A 23,637-nucleotide genomic window follows, 5' to 3' on the forward strand; every position below is an offset into this window, starting at 1 on the left:
GTCCATTTTATCCAATTTATTACAAAAAGAGCACATACAAAAGGATAATATACAAGCCATGAAATAAAATTAAAATAAAAAAACTGAACAGTTTGGGTTTAGCAATGCAACTTTTGAAATCATTATTATTAGTAGTACTTTTTTGTAATAAAGTACAAAATTCCACCACATGTGATTCTAACATTTACCCATAATATGCTCATCCATTTGTTCATCAACACACACATCACCATTAATGCGCTATTGCTTTAATATGAATGATAAATAGTTCTATTTCCAGATAAAATATCCTATATTGAAAAACATTGCGCATTCACAGCTAAACAGCAGAGTTTCACACAAGGATGGCGGCAGCCCTTTCACTGGCACTTTTTGGGATATTTTCTCTTCAGTTTTGTTTTTCAGTTTCAAACAGCAACAAAATTATGTTTTTTTTTTTTTTTTTCTTTCTGATATATTCTTTGTATATATTTTCTCCATATACTATTAAACCATTGAGACTATATTGAAACCTGAGAAAACATGCATTTTTAGAAAAGGTTGTGCTTTAATATCCTCGTCATCCTTTTAGTCTGTGAAAGGAAACGGAGGACAGATTCTGAGAGGAGAGATGGACGGTAAAATAAAACGAAAAAAAGGAGAAGCGGAGAGTCTCAGATGGGTAATCCTTCTTTATCTCCTAAGTATTTGGAAAATGCCACAGTGAAACATGCCTCTTCGTAGTCACAACCGTCTCCACAACATGCAACGCTCCACCACGGACCAACAGCTAGGTTTGGACAGTTTGACTTCAATTTTTGAGGACAATGGCTTTTGTAGATACTGTCAAATGTTATCGTAGCTCCCTCCCAACTCACTCTCCCGCTCAGCTATGCAACCAATAAGGCATGGCGGCTTCATGGATTGATTGTTATCAATGGTTTCAGTAATATGGAAATAGCTCCTAACACTTAAAGCGAGGCACTTGTTATGCTTAAGTCTACAAACTGAAGAGAAACACCAGAGATGAAAATCAAAAAAAAAAAGGTCAATACAAAGAGTTAAAGCGAAGGAACATGCTTCACAGATGATCGTTATTAAGACCCATAGTGCATTGTGAGAAGCAGAGCGTACAAAATAAAAGCCAGAGTTCTTAATGGTAATATTAAATTATCCACACAAACTTTTTTTTTTTTTGCCAGTGAGAGGGTTCCCATATTTGAACAAGTGAGTGCAAAACAAAATAAAAAATAAAAAAAAGAAATTACTTCATTGCAGTTTATCCACTACATCACAGCATGGGGGATCCGAGAAATTGCATTGAATGGAATGTGACCAAGATCCACAGCACCACATATGAGAGAGAGATAGATAGAGAGAGATATAAAGAGAGAGAGAGAGAGAGAGAGAGAGAGAGAGAGGCGGAGAGCGGGCTCAGTAGCTCAGCCTTGGACAGTAAACATCACACAGCCAGCTCGTGGAGATCAGACAGCGGGGCTCGATTATTATTAATTTTTTTTCCATCTAACTTTAGTGTTCCAGAAAGTACAACTGCATGCAAAGCATTCCCATTTAAAACAATGCAAAAATGAGGTAATAGTTTTTTTTTTTTTCATAGCATTTTTGTTATTTCTAAATAAATAAATTATGATTCAATACCCAATCCCCTCCCAACCCCCCCCCTCCCGAAAAACTATATAAAATTAAATACATACCCACAATATCTACAGTTAGTAATAAATTATGATTGTTAAATACTTAAGGCATCTCAACTGACAACACCCTGTGTAAACTATGAAAACTTCATCACAGATGACTCCACTACAGGAGGAGGCAGCTCCGCCACCGACAGTGCACGAGACGGGGGGGGGGGGGAATAATCCCAGTTAATTGATCCCCCCCCCCAATAGAGACAAAGGGGGGAGGGGGGCATTAACAGCCTGAATGTCCCTCCCCCCCCCTTGTCGGTGTGTCCGTGCGCACCGCCAGAGGGACGCTGCCTCCGTCGCACCACGTTCTACATGTTCTAGCAACACAGCATAGCAACCAGCATAGCAACCACGAGGGGAGGTCTGTCACACGAATACACGAAATCAATACGCAAGCTCCTCTCTCTCTGCTCAAACACTGCATGATTCTATACCCTAAAAATAATGCAATACCGAGAGGGGGGCGGCGGGGAGGGGGGGAGGGGGACCTTTTTGTTGCTATGACTATTGTCACATGTGCTTGTTCTTTAGGCAATAAGGTAAACATTGAACCCGGGGAGACGCGATGGACACACGCCACGAGTCAGGGGAGCAGCCACTGACGCAGGGTCCTTTTTTGTTTGTTTGTTTGTTTGTGCTGTGAAGAGAGTCACAGCTCAGATCAACTAAGTCATGCAAAGCCATCTCTGTACCTTTTTTTTTTTTTTTTTCGAAGAAAGAAAATGGAAGAAACGCTACCAAAGCTAACAGCCCAAGTCAACAATGAAACATGCATTTTATTTTTTTAGTACACACCGTTCCGCGGTGACAGGTACGAGGGAGCCTCCCTCCCACCTTGCTCTGCACTTCCATTTTTTATCCCTGGTTCTTTTTTTTTTTTTTGGCTTTGTGCAAGTGCTCCAGTGGCCACGCGGCTAACGTCACACACACACACACGCACGCACGCGCACGCACGCGCACACACTTGTGCCGCACATTCCTTAAATCACACACAGCAGGGCAGAGCGCGCGCACCCCCCCCCACACACACACACACACACACACACACACACACACACACGTGTGAACCAGCGCGTCAGGTTCAAGCTACACTGTGACAAAAGTGCATTTTTGGTAAAAAAAAATGACTTTCTACCTACTTTTAAAATACACGACGACTCGACCACGGGGCCCGGTGAAGGAGACCTACTCACACCACAGCACCTCACGTGACACCAACCCAAGGTAAATGTACAACTGTATTGCAAAATGTCAAAGCTGCATGATGGATTTAAAACACTCAGCTAGCTGGTGCTTGTCCCTCCCCCGGAAAGAAAGTAGAAGGCGACAGAGCATTAGATATCACTTGTTGGTTACTGCTACTCTACTACGACCACAAATGATCTTTAGGTAAACATGGCATCAGAGCATTTGTTAAGCTTTCGTATGTGGCAGAATATTCACTTTGATTGTGTTTGAAAAAGAGAGAAATATATATTTATATATCGAAAGAGAGAGAGAGAGAGAGAGAGAGAGAGAGAGAGATAGAAAGTAGCCAGCTCAGTGTGGGGTTATGCGTTATTTCCACTCTCGGGACATTAAGTCATGGCTTTGAGGACATGCTACACAGCCCAGGACTACCTACAGTACAACACCACAACAGCAACAACACCCCACTTAGGACCAGCAAGCTACGAGTAAACCCTGTGTACGTGAGTATGTGTGTGTGTGTCTGCGACTGCGTGTCTTTTGCCTCTGGAAGGATGTGCTTTTATTTAAAAAGAGTTGGCCTCTCTTGCAGTTAGTTTTCCTGGCTTGGCTCAGTACAGCGTGAGTCAGAAGGGTGGTGATGTCACATGAAGTCCGGAGACATTTGGCAAAGCACCCAACGGGTGGGGGGGGGGGATGAGGGGGGGAGAAAGCAGGAACCACGCAAGGGTGATTGACAAGAGGTGTCGGTGGTGGGTGGGGGGGGGTGTAAAATCTCATCAGCTGTCGGGGTTCAGCTGTGTTTCGATGTCAACTCGACAGATGGGACACTTCCTGCTGGTGGCCAGCCATTGGTCCACGCAGCCCTGGTGGAAGAGGTGCATGCAGGGCAATCTCCTGGAGGACAGAGAGAGAGAGAGACAGAGAGACACATGGGGGGGGGGGGGGTGTCAATGTGGAATTCCATGAAAACCAGCAGGGAGTTTTGTTTTGTTCATTCAGGCACGCGGAGGCAACTTCTGTTGAGTCATCAATCCCGCGTGCCTCTCTGACATGCTGTAAAACAACCCCATTTCAGGACATACTCCTCCCCCCCCCCCCCCACCCACCCATGAATTTCACACCCAGTCGTGGTCTGAAATACGTGTGTGGGTGCAGATTTTCACAAAAATATTGCCCACTTTGAGGTGGAGTTAAATGAAAAGGCCGATTTCTCTGGTATACCTTCTGTGAAATGGGAAGCTAGGGCAAGCAGCTGATCAGCTGAGTAATTTGACCCCGTGTGTTTAGTGTTGAGCGAGAGGGACCATCTAACCATCAGTCAAGGGTTTGGGAGATATTTAGTTAAAGTATAAAGTTGGCCGAGCCGAGATTGTCTTTTTTTTTTTTTTTAGGTCAATTTAAAATCCCACCAGAGCCATTAATATTTATCACCACTTCATTTATTTAAAAATGGTCGAAGGCGAACTCACTGACCTCAATTCCCAAAGTGCCGAAGCTTTAGTTTAGACTTTTGAAAACCCCTTCTAAGAAAAGTGATGCTTTCGTTGGAAAAGCAGGGCTTGTGTCTGACCTGACGTCCTCCGCGTCCTCCAGCATGGACAAACAGATGGTGCATTTCTCGTCCACATCCGTCTCCTCCTCCTCCCCGATCTTCAGCAGCAGGGGCTTTCTCTGTGAGCGGGTCAGATTACAGGGGGACAAAAGGTCAGCCCCGGACGTGGGGGGGGGGGTACACGTTGAACAAACAGTGTGCCGTGCTTCACCTTCTTGTACTTGTGAGGAAAGGTGAATCGCTCTATGGTGGTCTGGATCGCTCCTCTACTGACACTCCCCAGACGGTCCTCTAGCTGCAACAGCTCCTGGGGAGAAGTGGGCATCCAGTTGAAATTAGTACAAAGCAGAAGGGAAAAATCGACACCCTCGGGGAGCGCGAGTTTTAGAAACGGGTTTACCTCGTAGCTTTCTCGCACCGCGGTGGCGTGCCTCGAAGGATTCAGACTCTGCAGCGCCAACAGGTGCAGCTGAGGGTACGGGTAGTTTCGGATTTCATGCACAACCTGGCAAGATAAAAGTCATTGTCACATTGCAGTAGCCCTCTTTTTGTTCTTCATTGTTTTAATGCGCTGGTGGGAAGAAGATCCACTGGGATCTAACGTACCAGTTGTGCAGAGGACGTGTTCCTGGGGAAGTGGTGCATGCGGGGGGAGGCCAAGTAGTGCTGATAGTGCTGTGGAAGCTGCTGGAGCTGGTACTGGTGGTGAGGGAGGCCGGCATCCACGCTGAGATCCCTGCAGACATGCGATGAAATCATCCTCATTATCATCATCATCATCATCATCATGGACCAACAGACAAACATGGTGCAGAGATGGCATGGGGGTGCCGGAGTCTCGTTGCTCTCCGACTGGGGGTGCGGGTTGGGGGGGGGGGCTTACCAGTCGGTGCCTTCGGCCAGGTACCGCTGCTGCTGCTGGGTCATTTGCTGGGGGACGTGGAGGGGAGGGGGGAACTCGTAGCCTGAGCGCAGTCGGTGAGGGTTCAGGGGGATACGCTCCTGGGTTCTTCTGCAATGGAATAAAGACACAAATGTATTCTTGCGTGGGCCTGCGGGTGGAGGGCGGTTGATTGGTGGGCGGGGGCGAGTGGGGGGGGGTTGTACCTGGAGTGCGGGAGGATCCTGCGGTGCTGCGCTTCCAGAAGCTGCTGCTGGATGAGGTATTGCTGGTGTAAGGCCTGAGGTAGGAATGGAGGCCCCGGCACGTCCTGGAACTGAGGGGGCGCGGGCAGGGCAGTTAGGGGCGGGTGGTGTGCCGGGGGCAGGTGGGGGGCGAGGCCGGTCTGGGGCGGCTGGCTGGCGTGTCCCAGGGGGAACTCGGCTGAGATGGGCGCCTGGGTGGCGCCCAGGTGAAAGTGTCGGCAGGAGGTAGCATGGCTGTGTTGCTGCCTGGTGAAGTGGGCTCCTATGAGGGTGAATAAATGAAAGTGGTCAGGAATTAACCTGGAGACGCCCCAGAGGCACTCTCCTAGCACCCCCCACCCCCATGACCCCCCCCCCCCCCCAGACAAATGCACAAAAACAACCACTCACACGGGGGGAGAACATGGAAACAGGAGAGACCTCGCACAGGACGAGACAGACCAAACAGCAGATGGAGGACACAGACATCGGGGGACCTTCCCCCCCCCCTCCTCCTCCTCCTCCTCCCCCCGTCTAAACCCACACAGATTGCCACCCTCTCAAGTCGCCACAGCGAGGCCGGCTGGAAGGATTGGATCTTTGCTAACGGGCCCGGCGCGTATTCCTGCAACGGATTTCTCATTAAAAACCCTCCACGGCGACTGCCGTAGGCTCAAAAGGACCCCTCTCCGACCCCCCCGCCCATGCCCACCCCCTCCCTCCCTCCCATCAGAGAGGGAAGATTGTACAACAGGCCCACTGAATCACCTCGGTATCAACTTGCACAAAACAATCAATACTAATTACTCCGAGCTCCGATAAAGGAGGGCCAGGAGGAGGAGGAGGAGGGGGGGGGGGGGGGGGGGGTCAGCTGTTTGGAGCCGATTTTAAAAAGCCCGGACGTGATGAACGGCAACGAGTCTTTAACGAAGACGGGCAGACGATGGGGCGGTTAGTTAATGCTCGGGATGTATTAAGCGATCGCTGCCGACTCTATTTCACAGCCGATGGATCACTGAGACGAGATCAGACTCATTAATGATCAAGTCCGTAACATTTTGATGCAAACACAGAATCCAGCGTATGGGTTTTCTGTCGTACTTTGAATCCGCTGGCGGTGTCCAGCTGTAAAGCTCACTAAAAAAAAAAAAACTCAGTCACTGTTGACATTTAAAACACAAAACAGGTTGCGTTAATGAGCCTTCATTACTTCTGCAGAGCCGGATGTTTCCTCTCACGTCTTTGTGCCGGAAACGAAGCTGCTCACCACCTGCTGGCTCTGGCTTTATATTTACAATGACGGCGGTATCATCCTCTAACAGAAAGTAAACGTCCCAAAAAGTCAAACAATTCCTCTCATTCTTGCCGGCGCGACATATTTGCACGGCTGTTGTTTTGCTCCGTGGCCTACAGCCTTGGGACACGGGAAGCCCGTGAACCCGGAGAGCCTCGAGCAAAAAAAAAACCCAAACAATATCTGGCCGAGGAACTGGAGCAGAAACGGCAGAAGGCCGAGTTTCCATTGGCGAAAAAGGCTGAACGTCACATTTTGTGTGAGGCCTGTGACCCGGTAAGACTGGACTGGACCCCCGAGTGGAGCCTCAAGTAAATATCAAATGATTTTGTCTCCATGGCTCTTTCACAGCAGGAACTGCTGACATTAATATTTGACATACAGCAGCGCCGGTAGCTACGGCGATGATGATGTTGTTGTTGTTGCTGCTGCTGTTGTCACGCCCCCGCTTCAGACTTTGACTTTCAGCTACATCGCGCCATATTGGTGCAGAGCGGACCCCCCCTCTCCCCCCCACACACGTACACTCCCATCCACCACTCCTCCTCCTCCTCCTCACCCATGAGCCATGAGCTGCTGCACAGGCAGCCCCTCCCCCACGGTTTAGCTGCGGCATGGTGTCTCTGCGTGAGCGACGGCCCGTAAGCCCTGCCCAGCCGCGACTGCAGCAGTCTGACATCAACCCCCCCATCATCATCACTGCAGCTTTACAATCGCACCTCCCCTCTAACATAATCCTGTCTTCTGCCTGGTGCTGAGGTCTTCCATCATGTGACATTGGGAACCTTGTGTATGCACTTTTTCATTCCCTCCCCCCCCCCCAAAAAACCAGCTGATATCACTGATTGGCACCACTCCCAATCAGGGTTAGAGACCTCTGAGTGAAATCAGCTTGCGTGTCGCACAGCTGGCCTGGAAAAGCTGCACGCCGTTGGCTACGTGACACGCGCCGGCTCACTGACCTTGGCGCTAAACACCACCCAGACAAGGACGGGGGGGGCGCGCCCGTTGGAAGACAAAGCATCGTGATATCAATGTGTGGCCCGGGTCAACGCAGAGACTGTGAAACATAACATTACAGTTATTTTAAAGACGTGGGGGTAAACTCCTCGGCGTCTCGGACTCCCCTCGTGTCGGCGTGGGAAGGAACTCTCGACTATTACAGAGGCAAGAAGTCGCTGGTATTAAAACTAAAAGGACTGACTATACGAAAATGATGTCAAACTAAGGGAAAGGGTTAGTCTGTGCTGCATGTTCTTGACAATCATTATGTCGGCCTAATTTAGACATTTAGGGCTTAGTAATGACCTCATAGTACAGTAGTCATACATCCACAAAGCCCTTCATTTAATGACCGACTTCCTGTAATAAGAGAATCAAAAGGCCGCCCTGCGATGGTACAACTTCTTTACTCTGTATGAGCATTTCTTTTTAAGACTGAGTAATTACACGCTTCGCTCTCAGATTTATATTACTCTCGTCTTTTTCACTATTTCCATGAAAAGGACGAGACGGATGAGGCCAAAATGTTACAGCATTCCAAACATACAGACTTCAGGTGAAATATTTCCATATGGTTATTGAACAAATTGATCTCCAATCATACTACACATTAAAACTCAATAAATCAATAGATAGTGCGGTAGGATTGGATGAGGAGACCTAAGCTGCTCTTATATATCTGTCTTGTCTAAATGCATAACAGCAAATATAAATGGCAATGTGCACACAACAACAATAGTACAAACAGCAAACACTTTCTTTTTGCATGATCGACACAAACGTGATTGTGTTCATTGGGGAGCTTTGGAGGCGCTAAAGGGTCTTTATGCTATGCTAAACTAAGAAGCCGCTTGTCTTGTTTAAGGAGATCGTCCTATTGAGTTTGAACGAGTGTTGACCTCTTTCTTTTCACAGGACCGACTTGGTGCAGGTTTTAGAAGAATGTTTTTGAAAACCAATGCTACAGTTGGGTGGCATCAAATACCTTTAGGATTTATTTGCTGTATTGTTTTTGTACTACGGTTTGCACAAGTTTACTATTTGTGTTGTATTTGGTCTTTTTAGAGAATGCTGCAGAAGAATATTGGACTTTTGAAAAGTGTTGGTACGAGTAGCCAAAAAGAAATGCACTTTAGTCGCTTCACACAAAATTGACTGAGCAAATATATTGACATCTAAAAACAAATTGATATACCTAGAAAGAAGATCATTTCCATATGTTGTTCCAACGTTAGCTCACTGGTGAGTGGACATGAAGTAGGCTGTGTTTTGTCATATAAATAGTAACACAAATAGTGTATGGCTTAGCAGGAAAATGACAGCATGTAACATTACATATCAATGCCGATGTGTTTGTCAAAACATGCTTTTTTTTTTTTTTTTAATAGAAAATGAGTCTGCTCCTACTCTAAAGTAAGCAGAGCAGCGACTCGAAAGTCTGTCAAAGACAGCTGAGAAATGAGCAAATAGAGAGTGGGGGGACAGTCTCAGTGACAGCACAGTGTGGAGGGAGGAGGGGAGGAACATGGAAATCAGCAAAAAGCACACTGAAGGTTAGAAAGAATACTACAGTCTTTATTGGAAAATATTAGTATGTGTGGCACTGTGTAATAAGAGTAATATATCTTATATAACCATAATAATACCATGCAAATAAAGACCAAAGGCAAGGCCTGACCATGCTCTCTGTAGGGTTAACAGAACAGAAGCAGCATCCAATGAGTAGATGTGTATGCTTACAGCACATTTCAGTATAGCAGGGACATCTCTACACAAAGTTTTTTCATTGGAATCTGCTGTTCAATGTGGAAAAACAAAAAGTATAAAATGACCATGCATTAGGATCTAATACAAGAACATAAGGTAGAAAACCACAACCAAAGAATAAAAGACATTTTCATTTTTAAAAGGAGTTCTACAGCAGTGCAGGATATACACATCCCTGTAAAATGGATAGCATTCTGGAGGTGTCTGAAGGGGTCGGGGAGGGGTGGAGGGGGGGGGGGGGGCTGTGATTGATAGTGGGGGATTTTCAAATGGCACGATGAGTTAGACTGGAGTCTAGTCAATTGATCGCAGCTGACTAAATCAATTCAGCTAGCGGGAACAAAAGCTTTTCACACACGGGTAGGATTATGGCCAGCAGCTTGGACGCCGCCACACCAGGTGCAACAAGGTGAAAACCGCATCACTCAAACTACATGTACTGGCCAATTGGTGAATGGTAGGATAGCGGGTCACAACGCTTTAGGGGGAGGAAGTGATCATACAAGTGCCTTTTTTGATAACAAAAAGTTGGCACAATGCACCTCTTTGCAAATAGGGGGTGAGATCAAATTGAAAAAAAGTTCGATCAAGCCTGGCTGTGATCGAATCAGGGAGGGAATCAAAATGTATCCACTTTACAGGAATTTACAGCAGAATGTAGTCTATCCACACTGAATGGGAGAATCACAATGACAGTTTGTAGTAAAGTCTAACGCTACAATGGGTTATTCACTGAAGAGCAACATGACAGTTTAAAAAAAAGAAGAAAAAAAAAGAAAAGACAAACTGTTTTCTACAGAAGGTGTTATTCCTTAGTCTGTTACACAGAAGGATACGGTATGAGTGGGAACTCGGTTTTAATGCCAATGTCGTCTTCAGATGGAAAGAGGAAATGAGGAAGAAGGGGGTTCACAATACAGCTAGATGCAGAGAGAACAGGCAGAGGCTACGGCAGACAGCAGCAGATGATCGTTAGCTACACAATGGAGGGGGACAAAGGTCTGAGAAATGCGGAATGTGGAGCCAGCCTCGATACTATGGAACAGGAAAAAAGAACAGAAATAAAAGCACAATGAAATCATTGGTGCTACTGCATGTAGGTTTTTTTTTTTTTTTTAACAATGCACGTCAAACTATTATTTATTGTTATTATTACATAATCAAACACAGGTAGCCCAGTGCTAATGGAGGATGAGTATTGCTATTATGCCCGAGTCAGCCAGGGTGATCGTTTAAATGTTAAATTTATTTTATCTATTTTTTTTTTTTATTTGAGATTGTTTTGCACCTGCGACGCAATTTGCAGGTTTTAATTTGACGCCTTCCATCGCTAAACACACACACACACACACATCACGCACAAACAGGTACACACACACACGTTTTGATGTTATGTTTTGACGGCTAAAATGCCACCATTTTAAAATAGCCGACCACAGTCACCAATCGGCACTACCGCCATCCCGCTACCTGTCTTTTAACGGAAGCGCACATAATTGAGACGATAAGCCGGGGGGGGGGGGTAAAAAAAAGACAAATGAGCGCAGGAGATTAACAGACTCCATGCCAGATGCACACAAAGGGACACACGTCCCTCGTCGTGTCGCGTCCACTTCGGGTTCAGACGCTTGCTCGCCGGGGACCAAATTAACGGCACATCCGCGGGCACGGAGCCGCGGATGTTATACGAGCTAAAGCCGAGCGGACGTTAGTGGACGCGGCTAAAGGAAGCTACTGGTGATGTTCGGTATCGTTAGCTTAGCGGTGACTACACACAAAAAAAAAAAAAAAAAAACGAAGCCGCCGCCGCAAACGCACGTAAACATCGCGCAGCTGAGGTTGAGAGAAAAGAGGGGCTGCCGTTTGACAGCTGCCGTCATTTGGTGCGTTTAACTGACCCCTTAATGTCCTTAGAGGAAAAGCCAGCGTCCATTAGCGCTTATATAAGATGAAATGTCGTAAGTCGCACTAGCGACGCTATAACGGTCGCGCTAGCGTTGTTTTGCGCTCGCGCTTCGCCTGTTGTCGCTCGCGTTTGTTGCTAGCAGGTGTCAGCTCTGTTTACATCATTTGATGACATTTAAAAGAAGGAAAAGCCGTGGCATTTGTTAGGGTTAGGATAAGGAAATATATCGAGATGGTCATACCTCTATTTCTAACTGATCCAAAGACGGGAAGAACCAGATATCCAACATGTACTAACACCATCCTGGGTCCTTCTTTGTTGTGTGGGCAGCCAGCGAGACAGATGGTCCATGGAAATGATCCCCTCCAGTCCCGAGCACATTCAAACTGACAGGCTACGTAGCGTGCAGACACGGTCCCGGGCGACCAATCAGCGCAGCGCTCTGAGCAGGACCCTCCGGCTTTGACACACCGCTCCACCAATGGGATGAGCGTTAGGGGGCGGGCACGTCTGTGTTTTCCACAGCCCGCCCCCATGATTGAATCCATCGGCCTTGTTAAGGTACTGTACATTTGCGTGGTAGTGCTGTTGTTTTTGTCGCCGACCCCTCAAATGGAAATCTGGTTGGATTTCATCCCAGCGAACCTCACCAAAAATGATTTATAATTTGGCTGGAAGGTCACCAAAAGGTTTTTCTTTTTCAAAGAAATTATATTATAAACGCTTCCCAAAAATGTCAACCTTTAACACCTACTTTCAATTAATCCGTTTTCAGGGACATGTTGGACATTAAGTCCACTATACATTTTTTACAAAACCATGATAATTTAAGATTAAAGGCCATACACATTGCTGTGGCTTATTGTAGGCATTTGCAAAGCTGTGATTGAGGCTACTGCTCAGTGAGGAGTTCTAGTTGAGTCAGATGATTCACTGGCTCCTAAAACCAGGGACAATAAAATCCAACTAAAATTGAATACGCATGATCGACAGTAAAAACAAACCAAGTACATCACTCAATGTTCTCAAATGCAACTTTGTGTTTTTTATGTTGCCCCTCCCCTACATTCATTTACCGGCCATACTACTAATTAACTTGGTATTATATGCAAAAGAAGTATTCAAATGATATAATCCAATGCATTATAAATGATTGAAGGCCTTGCATACACACACACACACACACACTGGTGTTGTCAAACCACAAAGCAATATAACAAGTCCAAATCCATCCATTTGACTTCAATGTGACTGCAAAGAAATGTCCTGAGCAGTTTAAACCCCCTTCCCCGTAAGCACACATGACATCTGATGCTCCTTCTCAGTCTGCTCACATGACCAAACACTACATAACCCGTTTGCGATTGGAAAAGGACAAGAAGACTCATATGAAATTAGAGTTTAATGGTATCATTGTTCACTCTGGGAGACGGTGGATTGGATGTCCCAGCCAGGACCTCTTAGTTGACGTAACCACCAACAAACAAACAAACAAACAAACGCAGCACTAATCTGATACAGAAAGTCACATTAATTTCTAATAATTCCTTTGAAAAGCCACCTCTAAGTTGTACCATTGTCTTTACTATGCTCAGAACTGTCGCTGGCCGGAAAATCTCTCTGCCTTTGGTGTTAAGCCTGAAGGGGGAAGGAACAGATGGGAAATGCTGAGGGGGGGGCGGGGGGGGGTCACAAAACTCTTAGTCCCATATGTCCTCGTCCTCAAGTTCCCACCATCTCGTTTTAAAGCCTGCGGTGCCACACAAAGAGCCTTTAACAATGCATTACTGTCGGTGCAGGTCAAAATGCAATCGGTTTCCTTTGCTCAGCCACAACAGTTTGTCTGTCAAACGTTCCATCACTTTATAATACAAAACCTTCATCGTTTTTTACAAGTAGCACGTACAATCCTTCACTTTAAGATGTTTCTGTCCATAAAAAAAGTTGATTTTTGTCAATTGGGTAAAAACCAAAGTATTTTACATTGACGTTTACTTTTGTTCAAGAAGTTATTTTGAATTTTTTTTTTCCCCCCGCAAAGTAGGCCAGTTAAAACTGTTTTTTCTCACCAGTAATTAGAAGCAGCCGCATGCATTTTGTGTGGCGGGCCTTAACGAGGGCGCCGTCTCTTTTGAACACGACCTGGAACAGCACTTGTACAACACAGGAGCTACAGCTGCATCACTACAAACGACATCTGCAGGAGGAAGGATACTCACGTGTTGCTTTTTGAGAGTGAGCCAGCACGCTCACTACTGCTCTGTGAAACATTAGCATACAGCTGATGTTCTGCCCCGAGGGGAGGGGGGGGGGGGTGAAAGGAACCGGCTGGAGGGCTTTGGTTTTCAGGAGCAGGGCCCCGAAAAGGCTGCATTGCTCCACTCCCTCATTGTCCCTTTCAGCGTGAACTCCATATGTCCCCCTAGCGGCAGGTGTCACACAACGACCTCTGACCCGGGCATGCTACTTTTGTGGCAGAGGGTGAAGTCGTATTGTTCGCGGCGTTGCTGTTGTCTAGACTGTTTGGCAACAGGATGAAAGGAAACTATGAGACGCGTCCTTACGTTTTTGCACAAACTCACTTGTGCAAAACTTTTGTTGAGAGGACTCTAGATGTATGTATTCATTCATTCATTCACATCCTGCATGTAAAGGTCAGTGTTTTGTAGAGACAAGGAAATCAACTGCTGTACAAGAGGTTCATTAAATAATGCTCTATTTATTTAGATTTAAAATAGTTTTTTTGTTCTACAGACATTTCAAGGAAGTCAAGGACTTGCAGAAGCAACAAAATAACCCCCCCCCCCTTTTTTAATTTAAAATACTGTCAGTAAAATAAAACAATTATAGAAGAGCGAAGCTAAATTACTGGTAATGAGGATAATATTTGACTTGGGGTTAAAGACGTGACCACACATGCGATGCGCAACCATAATGAAGCACCACTGCTCTAACTTCCTTTCAAACCTCCATCACTAGAGACATGGGTTTTAACATTTAATAATAATCCTAAGGAACTATAGCGTAATGGGTTGTGTGAGCAGAAGCGATCTAGTTAAATAATTGTCACTGGTGGCTGCATATAGTGGAAAGAACTGGCCAAAGGAAAACAGAGGATATCACATCACACTAAACTGTATCTTGATTTTAAATTCACCTCATTTCACAACAAATGCATTGACTTCCAAATAAAAACCATTTAGACTGGCAGAGCAAATAAGAGAATGTGAGAAAATTTCAAAACCTGAAGAAAAAAAAAAAAACTGGGACAAACAAAAATACATTTAAGCTTTGGTTGAGTTTCTTTTTTTTATATTTAAGATGCTTCCTTTTCTTCTGTGACCAGCAGAAGTAAAACAATTTGATTCTACATTTTGTAAAACATCACCGTAGAAAGCAGATATTCCATATGAAATGACACAAAAATAAGTGTTATAACAGTGTTTGAGGTTGGGTCCTGGATACAAATGTACTAGTGGGGCTGCAGTGAGAACTGCATGAAGACAAGAAGAAGACCTCGAGGAAAGAGCAAGCGGGCCCTGAAGAGCAAGGTAAAAACAGGTCATACAGTAAAAGGTTCTACTATAAACACCCAAACACGTGGGCACACACGCAACACCACTTACACCTTTATTTGTGTGCTAAATTCACATCTATTATTAAAATATTTATTGTCGATAGCAAAATCCACTGCTCTGTAAGGTAAAAGAATAAGCTTTGTACGAGTTCTAACAGAAAATAGTGCACTTTTCAAGGCATTCGGGTCGTCTCGCCTTGCAGTATTCAATGGAAGATGCGTCTCTTCGGTTGTTCTAAAAAGGGTCCCCAGAGGTTTGAAGGTGTCCACTCAAGAAGTCATACATTCACTGATGACTACGTCACCGGGGACCAGGCTTCCAACAGAGAACTGCCTCTTCAATCCGTGTTAGAGATGCAGCATTTATATTGTCAGTGTCGCGTGATGAGTCTAATTTTGTAGTGTCTCGTTTATTCTTCCTAAAACTGGAGTTTGGTTTTTCCGTGTTTACATTTTGAAAAAAAAAAAATTTAATTCCAAAACGGTGGAAGCAGAAACAAAATCTGTTTCGCTTGACTCTCAGAAAAACAAAAAGCGACCGAGCGTAACTTTCCCTTTTTTTGAGACCGACCAAAAGCACAAGCTGCACCCTTGTGCTGGACGGAGCACAGTGGACCAGAGCCACCAGCGCAGGCCGGAGGAGACGCAGAACCAGTGGCGAGACTTTTTCAAAAAAAAGAAAAAAAAAGAAAAACGCAGCTAACTTTGTGCTCTGTGCGCCGGCTGCCCGGCTGGGCCTCGACCACTTGGTGACTGGCCGCTCAAGAGCCCGTGGCGCGGTACCGCCGCTTTGCTGGCTCACGACACTAAGAGGGGCCTAAAGCGAGGTCAGCGATGGGGGAAACCCGGGGCGTGCAAACGCAGCCGGGGGGGGGGGGTATTGCTATCACTGAATCTTCCACCTGCACTCAGAGTGCCGGGCCGCTACCCTTACGGGTAAATTCAGATGGCGGGAAAACGCGTGGGCAGCATGGCTTCGATACACATGATTGTTTTGGAGTAAGTTTAATTAAAGAAAAAAAAAACGGGAGTTCTGGAGAGGAAAGAGTCCTCGAGCGGTTACAACTATAGGAGGGATTTCAGGACACGGAGGCAAGGCGAGGAGAGGGGGGGGGGGGGGGGGACACACACGAGGGGTCTTCAGTGCACGAGTCGTTCAAAGTAGGTATTTGTGTCCGGCGTCCTCGTCCAGGGTGAGGTCCACCACCTCGGGCGGGGACACCCAGTTGGGCTGGGGGGAAACAGTAGTCCAGAGCTGGGGTTGATTTGTGCTGTTTAACTGCTCCACCGAGTTCCCCTTCCAGGTGGACAGGCTCTTTATTACTCCTCCGCACGGGTGGGCGCATCTGGATTTAGAAACAAGACCCTATAAGTTGTTTTTTTTGTGGGGGGAGGGGGGGGGGGCGGCAATTCACAAATAAAAGGGCAAAATTTTAAACAAGTCCCACCCCCACTGAGAGTGTTTACCGGGCTTTCTCTTGCACGCCGACGATCTCCACCTCGCTGTCGGAGGAGGCGATGTTAATCTGGCCCTTGTTGTGTTGAGAACTCCCCTTGTGCGACAGCGCTGGCTCCGCGTGGCCTGAAACAAACGTGGGGGTGGGGGTGGGGGGGGCGGGGGGGGGGGAAACAGAGTCAGACATTGTGAAGAGCGCCAGGGCGGCAGAGAGAGAGCTTCAGGCCTTGCTGACGCAGAAAGACTGCAGCTGCTTTGACACAGACGAGAACAAAGCGGTGAATCCGACACTTTTTTGGGGGGGGGGGGGGGGGTAAAGGCCCACTGGAAAAGCACGGAGCGACACAGCGGGACAGAGCAACAAAAAAAAAAAAAAGCCGGGCGAGACCGTTACAACAGATCAATTCTTCTGGAGAAGCAAGGAGTTTTAACTTATTTATTTTTCTCCCCCCCCCCCCCCCAATTACTACCCAATGCAAGCCGCGTGGGACGAAGGCAGCGCTGCTCCCCGGAGGGGGGAGGTGGGGTTAAAAAGTCAGCTCGTCGAAGACACCCATGCCTCTAAACGTCCCCGTCGCCACCGAGAGGAAAGGGCGGGTTTTGGATTCAGCGGCTTGGTGACTGACCTGAGAGGGAGCACAGAGCTCTTATACACCCCGAGCGAGCCGCCACATCCCGGCCTCTGTGCGTTTCTAGCTCACGCTTTATCACCGTGGGCCGGACTGTCTCCACACTCATACTCTCCTGGTTAGAATCAGTGTCTGAAATATCATAGTGACCCACTACTGGAAGCGCGTCTGCAGAGAACAAAGAAAACACTTCATTATTCAAATCATGCGCCCGGAAAAACAAAACCGGACGCTGCGTCCAAAGGGTTTTTTTAAACAAAATGAACATTTAGTCCTTTTACTTTTTGACTGGCACTGGTTCTTCTGTGAGATCTAAACATATATAAAAAAAAAATTGTAACTGTCATCACAAAGCAATACTAGCGACGTGTGTATTCAAAGAGTAAAAGAGTAAACCCTCTGGATTTCTTTTTCTCTGCATTTATTGCTTTTAAAATAACAGCCATTCACATAAAAACTACACAAGAATACAGTCATTACAAAACACTTCAAAACCGTCATACTCCGTTGATGAAAAGTGGTGGCGCAGCGAGAGCCAAACAGAATAGAATAAATCGGTGGAAGAGCGGAAACGTGTATCTTTGTTCTACCCTGTGAGAGACGCACACAGTCACACTGCTATCAGCCACACGTGTTTGTGCGTGTCTGTGTGAAGGGGGGCGGGGGGGTTCGTCTGGACAGTGCGTTCTGTGAGAGACCCACCGCCCGTGAATAGCCGATTGGGGCCTGGAGTGGGCAGGTTACCCGGAGTTGCCATAGCAACCCGGGGCGCGCCGATGTAAAGGCCATGTATTCAAAAGGTAGAAAAAGGGGACCAGAGTAAACAAGGAGAGTCTCTTTGGTAAACGGTGGACTGTCCTTAGTGTGGTTTTTAATGCACAGTTTGTGATCGTAGGAGGTTCCCTTTACTATGTCGACGAAGCGGCTGATTTAAAGGGTTGTTTCAATCTTAACGAATGCAGAACAGCGGTGGTTGGATGTATTTAAACCCCAATGTAAGCCATAGTTCACTACCAACCAAAAAACAACTCTATTCACACACTTTCAAAAAAAAACAGTGATGCCAAGAGAAAACAACCAAATAGTTAAACATGTTCAGTCAGTCACCATTTATCAGCATGAGCAAAGCTAAACCTTGCACACATGCTGCTGATGAAACCAGTTTGGCCTTGCACATTCTATTCACTAATATAAACACATGCAAACAGGTGGGGAAACGATGCTGCCAGCGTTTTGTAAAACTCACATAGGGCTACATATACATATACATAGAGAAAATAACACTTCTTTTTTTTTTAAACATCCTAACTAGAAATATAATTGGGCTAAAGATTCCTTCCCCCATGTCAGTGTTACGAGCCGACACGGTGGTCTTGTACATGAGTAAAAGAAGTTTGAGGATTGTTGAATGTTTCCACCTCAAACACCACAGCATCTGAACCAAAGAAGGCCACTTGATTGCTCAGATCAGTCCGTCATTCTTTAGGAAATCCGTAAACACTGCCATGCACCGAAAGCGGCTGTCGGACTGCTCTCGTGGGTTTTCAGTTTGAAGTCGAGCTGGCCGACCAGTGCAGAGAGACAATTAACTAGGCGGAGATTACACAAGTGAAGATGGGAGGCTCTCGACACTGCAGCCACAACTTAGGAGCCCGTTTCTGATGTCCACAACCTGTACACAGGCAGCTAAAAATAAACACAGTCATTCCTCCCTCACTAGTTACTGCACAAAGGCAGCGTTAGCAGCGAATGTAACAGAAACCGTACAAAATGTAAACACTAATGTCACAGGGTATTAAAAAGCAACGAGGGTGTGGATTAGTATATTGTTTATATTTTTCAGGCATGTTGTTATGTTATGTAAAGCTATAACACCAAAACTAACAGGTTGTCCCAAGACCCTCGACCATTTCTAAGCAAAGTGCAAACATAGTTCGGGAGAAAAGAGTGTGACTGAATAACTAGAGAGAGATAGATAGTACTACGATGCCACAGCTAGCATTCCCGGCAGGGAGTCAGAATGACAAGGCACATGCTATTAAGCAGCAGCCCCCCCCACCCCGCCGCCCCACAGGTGCTGTAATGCACAGTCTGAACTAACGACACGATCAGCTTCCGTGTGCGTTTGTGTGCAGCCGGCACACAAACGCACACAAAACGAGCCGCGTGACGCGCGGATGGATGAGAGCCCTGACTGGACGGGCTGCTGAGACGTGTGCCCCCCCCCACCCCCCCCCCTCTCCCCCCGTGGCCGTGGCACACATGCTGCAGGAGCTGAATTATTCTGAATGTCAAATCTCACAGTGATTGAGTGGCGGGAGACACGCCGGGCCTCCGGTCGGCACGGAGTCACGGTCCCGAGGCCGGCGCAGGCCCAGCTGCTGTCGATGGCGTATCCGTTCAGGGGCCTCACATCGCTAACCTATTAATACCCATCGCCGTGCTACTCTGCGTCAACTAGCTCTACTCTTGCGCTTTGCAAGTGAAACCTAAACATTCAAGAGACCAGGGTCCGGAGCAGCTAGATTTCCATTCTGAGTGACCGCTTCGGGGAGGGTGATGTTGTTGTTGTTGTTTATGGGGGTGGAGGGGAGGCTGTTGTTCTCCCGCGCCAACACGTAGGCAGCCATAGTCTCCGAAGACTCTGACGACGGCAAAAAGGAACTGGACGGGCGCCTCCCCTGGGAGGGGCGCTGCTGCTGCGGCCCCTCCGGGGCGTCACTTGAGCGTTTGGACGAGTCGTTGTCCGAGTCGAGGTGTGCGAGCTTTTCCATCCAGACGCGGAAGCGCTCCTCAGTCTGACGCTGCATCACAGCAAATCGCGTCATGGCCTCCTCCAGAACACTGCCGATGCCGTTCCTGTCCCACGAGCTGGTGTCCAGCAGCCCATGAATCTGGGCGCCCACTCTGGATCTCTCCGATGCACGTCTGAAGCCAGCTTTAAAGACATTGAGGCCAAGCCATAAGAAAATACAGTGGCACTTTCATGCTTCGGAGGTGGACTTTTTGTATTAAAGAGAAAATGACAGTTTGTTTTTGGTTACGTGCAGATCGACTCTTTCATGCTGATGGACTACATCATGCAGTTGAAGCACTCAAATCTGTGTGCGGGATGTAAAAATGGTTGAAAACATTTCATGTAGTACGGATCCCTAAAGACTCCTCGGTCGACTGACCGTTGTTTGAAAAATGTGCAAGACTTTGGAGGTAAAAACACCCATATGAAGCAAGTTCATTCAACAACTATGATGAAGGGCGAACTATATGGTTAACTATATTTTCTGCTAGAAATTCAATCACCTTTGTAAAATACAATGTACCCGTTACTATCAGCCAGAAAGGGCACTGTATGGTGATCCTCAGAGACCTAATACTAGATAAACAACACCACCAGCTAATTTCAGATTTTAACAACATTTCTACAACCAAACCCAAAATGTTATATTCTAGAGAAAAAAAAATCCACTCACAAATGAAAAGATCACCTTAAAGCAAATGCAGAGACTTCAGCAGCAGCAGGCCTGTGAATACCACCCAGCGAGCAGTTACTTATAGAACTCACCACAGACTTTTCCACCATCGGGGAACGTCAGTCAGAGCTTTAAAGGCATTTATATTTCCTTGACGATGACACATGAGCTATGCGAGGTCAAAAAGGTGCTACAAAACTCATTATAGAGAAGAAAACCACCTGTTTAGACAGGGACCAGTACGATTAGAGCAGAGTAATATATTATAAGCTCCAATACCTGGTAGTCACTAAATATATATCGTTAAAATTTCACACTCTGATAAAATGGCCCATGAAATATAATTGAGTCTAAAGCTGCTTAAGAGTATCCTTCTACCATTACACCAAGTCTTAACAGCAAGTGCAGAGTCTTGCAACTAAGTGTGATCAAACGCCATTACATTCAGCAGAGGATCTAAATGGCCCATTGTTGAATTGCAAAGCCTCCCATATAGGTTAGATTTACACAACTCCGTTTAGATCATTCCATGAGATGAAGAATGTCCACTCTACTTCCACAGCATGCAAACGATGAGACAAAGTTCTAAAAGAAACCCAAACGTGTTTGTATTACTACACGTGACTGAGCATCGGCCCTCCTCAACAGCCCGACTCTCCAAACCAGGGTGAATGAAGAGATGAGTGAGAAAATAAACGGCAAAAAAACAAAGTGATTTGATAAAAACCAAACACAAAGCAGAGCTTGCACAGACCTGTTATTGCAACAGCTTTCTACAACCTCTTCATTACACATTCTTACTATATGTGCCAAGTGAACACTCTGGTTCGGCTTACCTGAAATGTTTACATTATGCAGGCAGCCTCTTATGGTCACGCTCCGTTAGAATCGGGTTGCTTAGTCATCTTTGATTGTCATAACTGTAGGTCTATATGTTTTTATGTCAATGCGTGATACAATGTTTTACAGCAGATATCTGCTACTGTTACGCTGTGCTACTCTGCACTACCCGGTAAGAGTACTTTGCTATAAGCATGTGTTGTGAACATCGTCTGTTACCTGAAATATCCGTCTTGATTGTCTTGCTGCCCCCTGAAGTGTCGTCATCCTCGTCCTCAGAGGAGCTGGTGCTGGAGTCGCACGTCAGCTCGCTGTCACTCGTACTGCTGTCCTGCAGCAGGTTATACTTCTTCCGCGCCGCTGCCTCACGCTTTTGCCGCAGCAAACGCATCCTCTCCTTGTGTTTCTGGCTACGGTGACCTTTCACCTTTGCCAGCTTGCCGTTGGTTTGTTTTTCTTGCCCTCCGGCTGCTACCAAGGCGGGCTGGCAGCGATTTTTCTTTGCGGCCATTGCATTAGGCGTCGTCTCGCTCTCTGAGCGTGACCGCCGGGACTTCCTCCCACCTGTAGACGACGATTGCCTTCCTGACGTCTGCCCACAATCATTCGCAGCTTCCATGCTGCCCTCTTCCTCTTTACGGTTGGGAGGAGCAGCGCCGTCTTCCCCCGAGGAGAGTGTGTCTGAGTCAGCGAGGTGGCCACTGGATGACGGCGAGAGCATGCAGTTGTTTGAGGAGTCACTTTCATAGATATGACCAGACACTGGCTTGTCGCTCCCCGTGGAGGCATGCTGGGACTCTGGGGAGTCTCGGCGGAGCTCCTTCATGAGGCACGGCATCGAGAGGAGACTCTGCTCACCCTCCGTATTCAAGGGGCTGTCTGCCTCCTTGTCCCTCGGCGGTGAGCTGGTACTGGTGGTGGCCTCTGATTTTAGATGCTCGTCCTGAACAGAGCCGGTCGCTGATAGTGCCTCATCAAGGCACTCTGCATCCACAAATTCCTCGGCCTTGTCCGAGTCAGCCATCTTCATGCTAAATGAGCCCAGAGCCCAAAGGTCCAACAAACATGGACCAATGTGCCTGGACAGGAGCTCACCTGCTGGAGGAAAACATGAACAGCAATAAATACTAAAATTCTGTATTGGTAAACAAATTATGTTTTTTTTTTTAACTTACTGGTTAAGGTTGTTATAACGTTATTAATACTCCGTGCCATTTGCGTTTAGCTAAGATGTTCTATAAACTACTGACCGTTCACATAGGAGGAAAAAAATAATGAAATCGTATGGAACAATTGGGCCAGAAATTCCAGTTAGCCATATTTCTGGTATGAAATGACGGTTTGTTAGCTTTCACTTTCACGTCTCAAACAGCATGCGAAGCCTTGTGTTTTCATAAAAGTCCGCTCAACCGCACGAGCAACGTAAAACAAAATGTGTGCACTACGAGATATTTACCCACTATTGAATTAGTGACTTTAACGTGGAGTAAGTTATGAGGCTAACGGGAGCTATAACAGGCTACCTTTAGCTGCGTAGTGAAGCTAACCTCGGTCATAAACTTTCACCCTGCAAACTTGGCGAGAAGATAAGCCATTTGCAAAATGTTCAGGTTGCAGAGCAGCTGCCTCGCAAGATCCTATAAATGGAAACCGTATCTGTCCAGCCAGGGGCGCAACAAGCAGGATACTGTCAGTTGCTAAGGGCTAACGTTATCTCAGTCAAAGCGGTAGCCAACATAGCAGCTCAAATCGGCAACTTACCGCGGGGTTAGTTTTATTATTCTTTTCCCAGAGTCGGATTGATCAACATCTTCGGTATTTTGTTGCCTCTTTTGATTGACGATACATTGACAATGTGCTCCTAAATGTACCTTACTTCTTTACAACTTGGAATAATGTGAACGTCTTTTGGCGCAGTGCGCTCGCACCTTCGCGAGCCCAGTTAGCAGTTAGCTATGTGTATATTTTAAAATGTCTTCATCAGCCGTCCGTCTTTCACAAAGATACATGCGTCACTTCCGGGATACTCTAAGCGGGAGAGCGCCCCTGTGGGTGAGGTACCGATACTACAAGAAAAGGAACCGCTGCTAGAGCCACTGCGGTCAAGCCAGCCTCCATGTAAAAAAAAAAAATAGTAAAG

General features: G+C 46.6%; 2 protein-coding genes across 8 annotated transcripts; both read right to left on the minus strand.

Annotated features, from left to right (window-relative positions):
- Position 1: 1 nt before the first annotated feature.
- ark2ca (arkadia (RNF111) C-terminal like ring finger ubiquitin ligase 2Ca) lies at positions 2-11,925 on the minus strand. Of its 3 annotated transcripts, XM_037484928.2 has the most exons (9): positions 11,767-11,900; positions 9,048-10,654; positions 5,539-5,839; positions 5,315-5,443; positions 5,038-5,167; positions 4,832-4,936; positions 4,643-4,738; positions 4,450-4,550; positions 2-3,773 (listed from the first exon to the last, which is right to left on the minus strand). In XM_037484928.2, exons 2-9 carry the CDS (start codon positions 9,067-9,069, stop codon positions 3,656-3,658), a joined length of 1,002 nt encoding a protein of 333 aa, XP_037340825.1. In that variant the 5' UTR covers positions 9,070-10,654; positions 11,767-11,900; the 3' UTR covers positions 2-3,655. The 3 variants fall into 3 exon arrangements, with proteins under 3 accessions (XP_037340825.1, XP_037340824.1, XP_037340823.1); XM_037484927.2 differs by lacking the exon at positions 9,048-10,654 and having other exon boundaries at positions 4,643-4,735; positions 11,767-11,925; XM_037484926.2 differs by lacking the exon at positions 9,048-10,654 and having other exon boundaries at positions 11,767-11,925.
- A 2,299-nt stretch (positions 11,926-14,224) lies between these two features.
- Positions 14,225-23,508, minus strand: ark2n (arkadia (rnf111) N-terminal like PKA signaling regulator 2n). 5 transcript variants are annotated; one of them, XM_037484754.2, is made up of 5 exons: positions 23,259-23,508; positions 21,717-22,592; positions 17,185-17,355; positions 16,570-16,684; positions 14,225-16,448 (listed from the first exon to the last, which is right to left on the minus strand). In XM_037484754.2, exons 2-5 carry the CDS (start codon positions 22,525-22,527, stop codon positions 16,259-16,261), a joined length of 1,287 nt encoding a protein of 428 aa, XP_037340651.2. In that variant the 5' UTR covers positions 22,528-22,592; positions 23,259-23,508; the 3' UTR covers positions 14,225-16,258. The 5 variants fall into 5 exon arrangements, with proteins under 5 accessions (XP_037340651.2, XP_037340650.2, XP_037340653.2 ...); XM_037484753.2 differs by having other exon boundaries at positions 21,717-22,595; XM_062558782.1 differs by having other exon boundaries at positions 16,340-16,448; positions 16,551-16,684; positions 21,717-22,595.
- Positions 23,509-23,637: the final 129 nt, after the last annotated feature.

This window comes from Pungitius pungitius, chromosome 18 (assembly GCF_949316345.1).
Source record: "Pungitius pungitius chromosome 18, fPunPun2.1, whole genome shotgun sequence".
Lineage (NCBI taxonomy): Eukaryota > Metazoa > Chordata > Actinopteri > Perciformes > Gasterosteidae > Pungitius > Pungitius pungitius.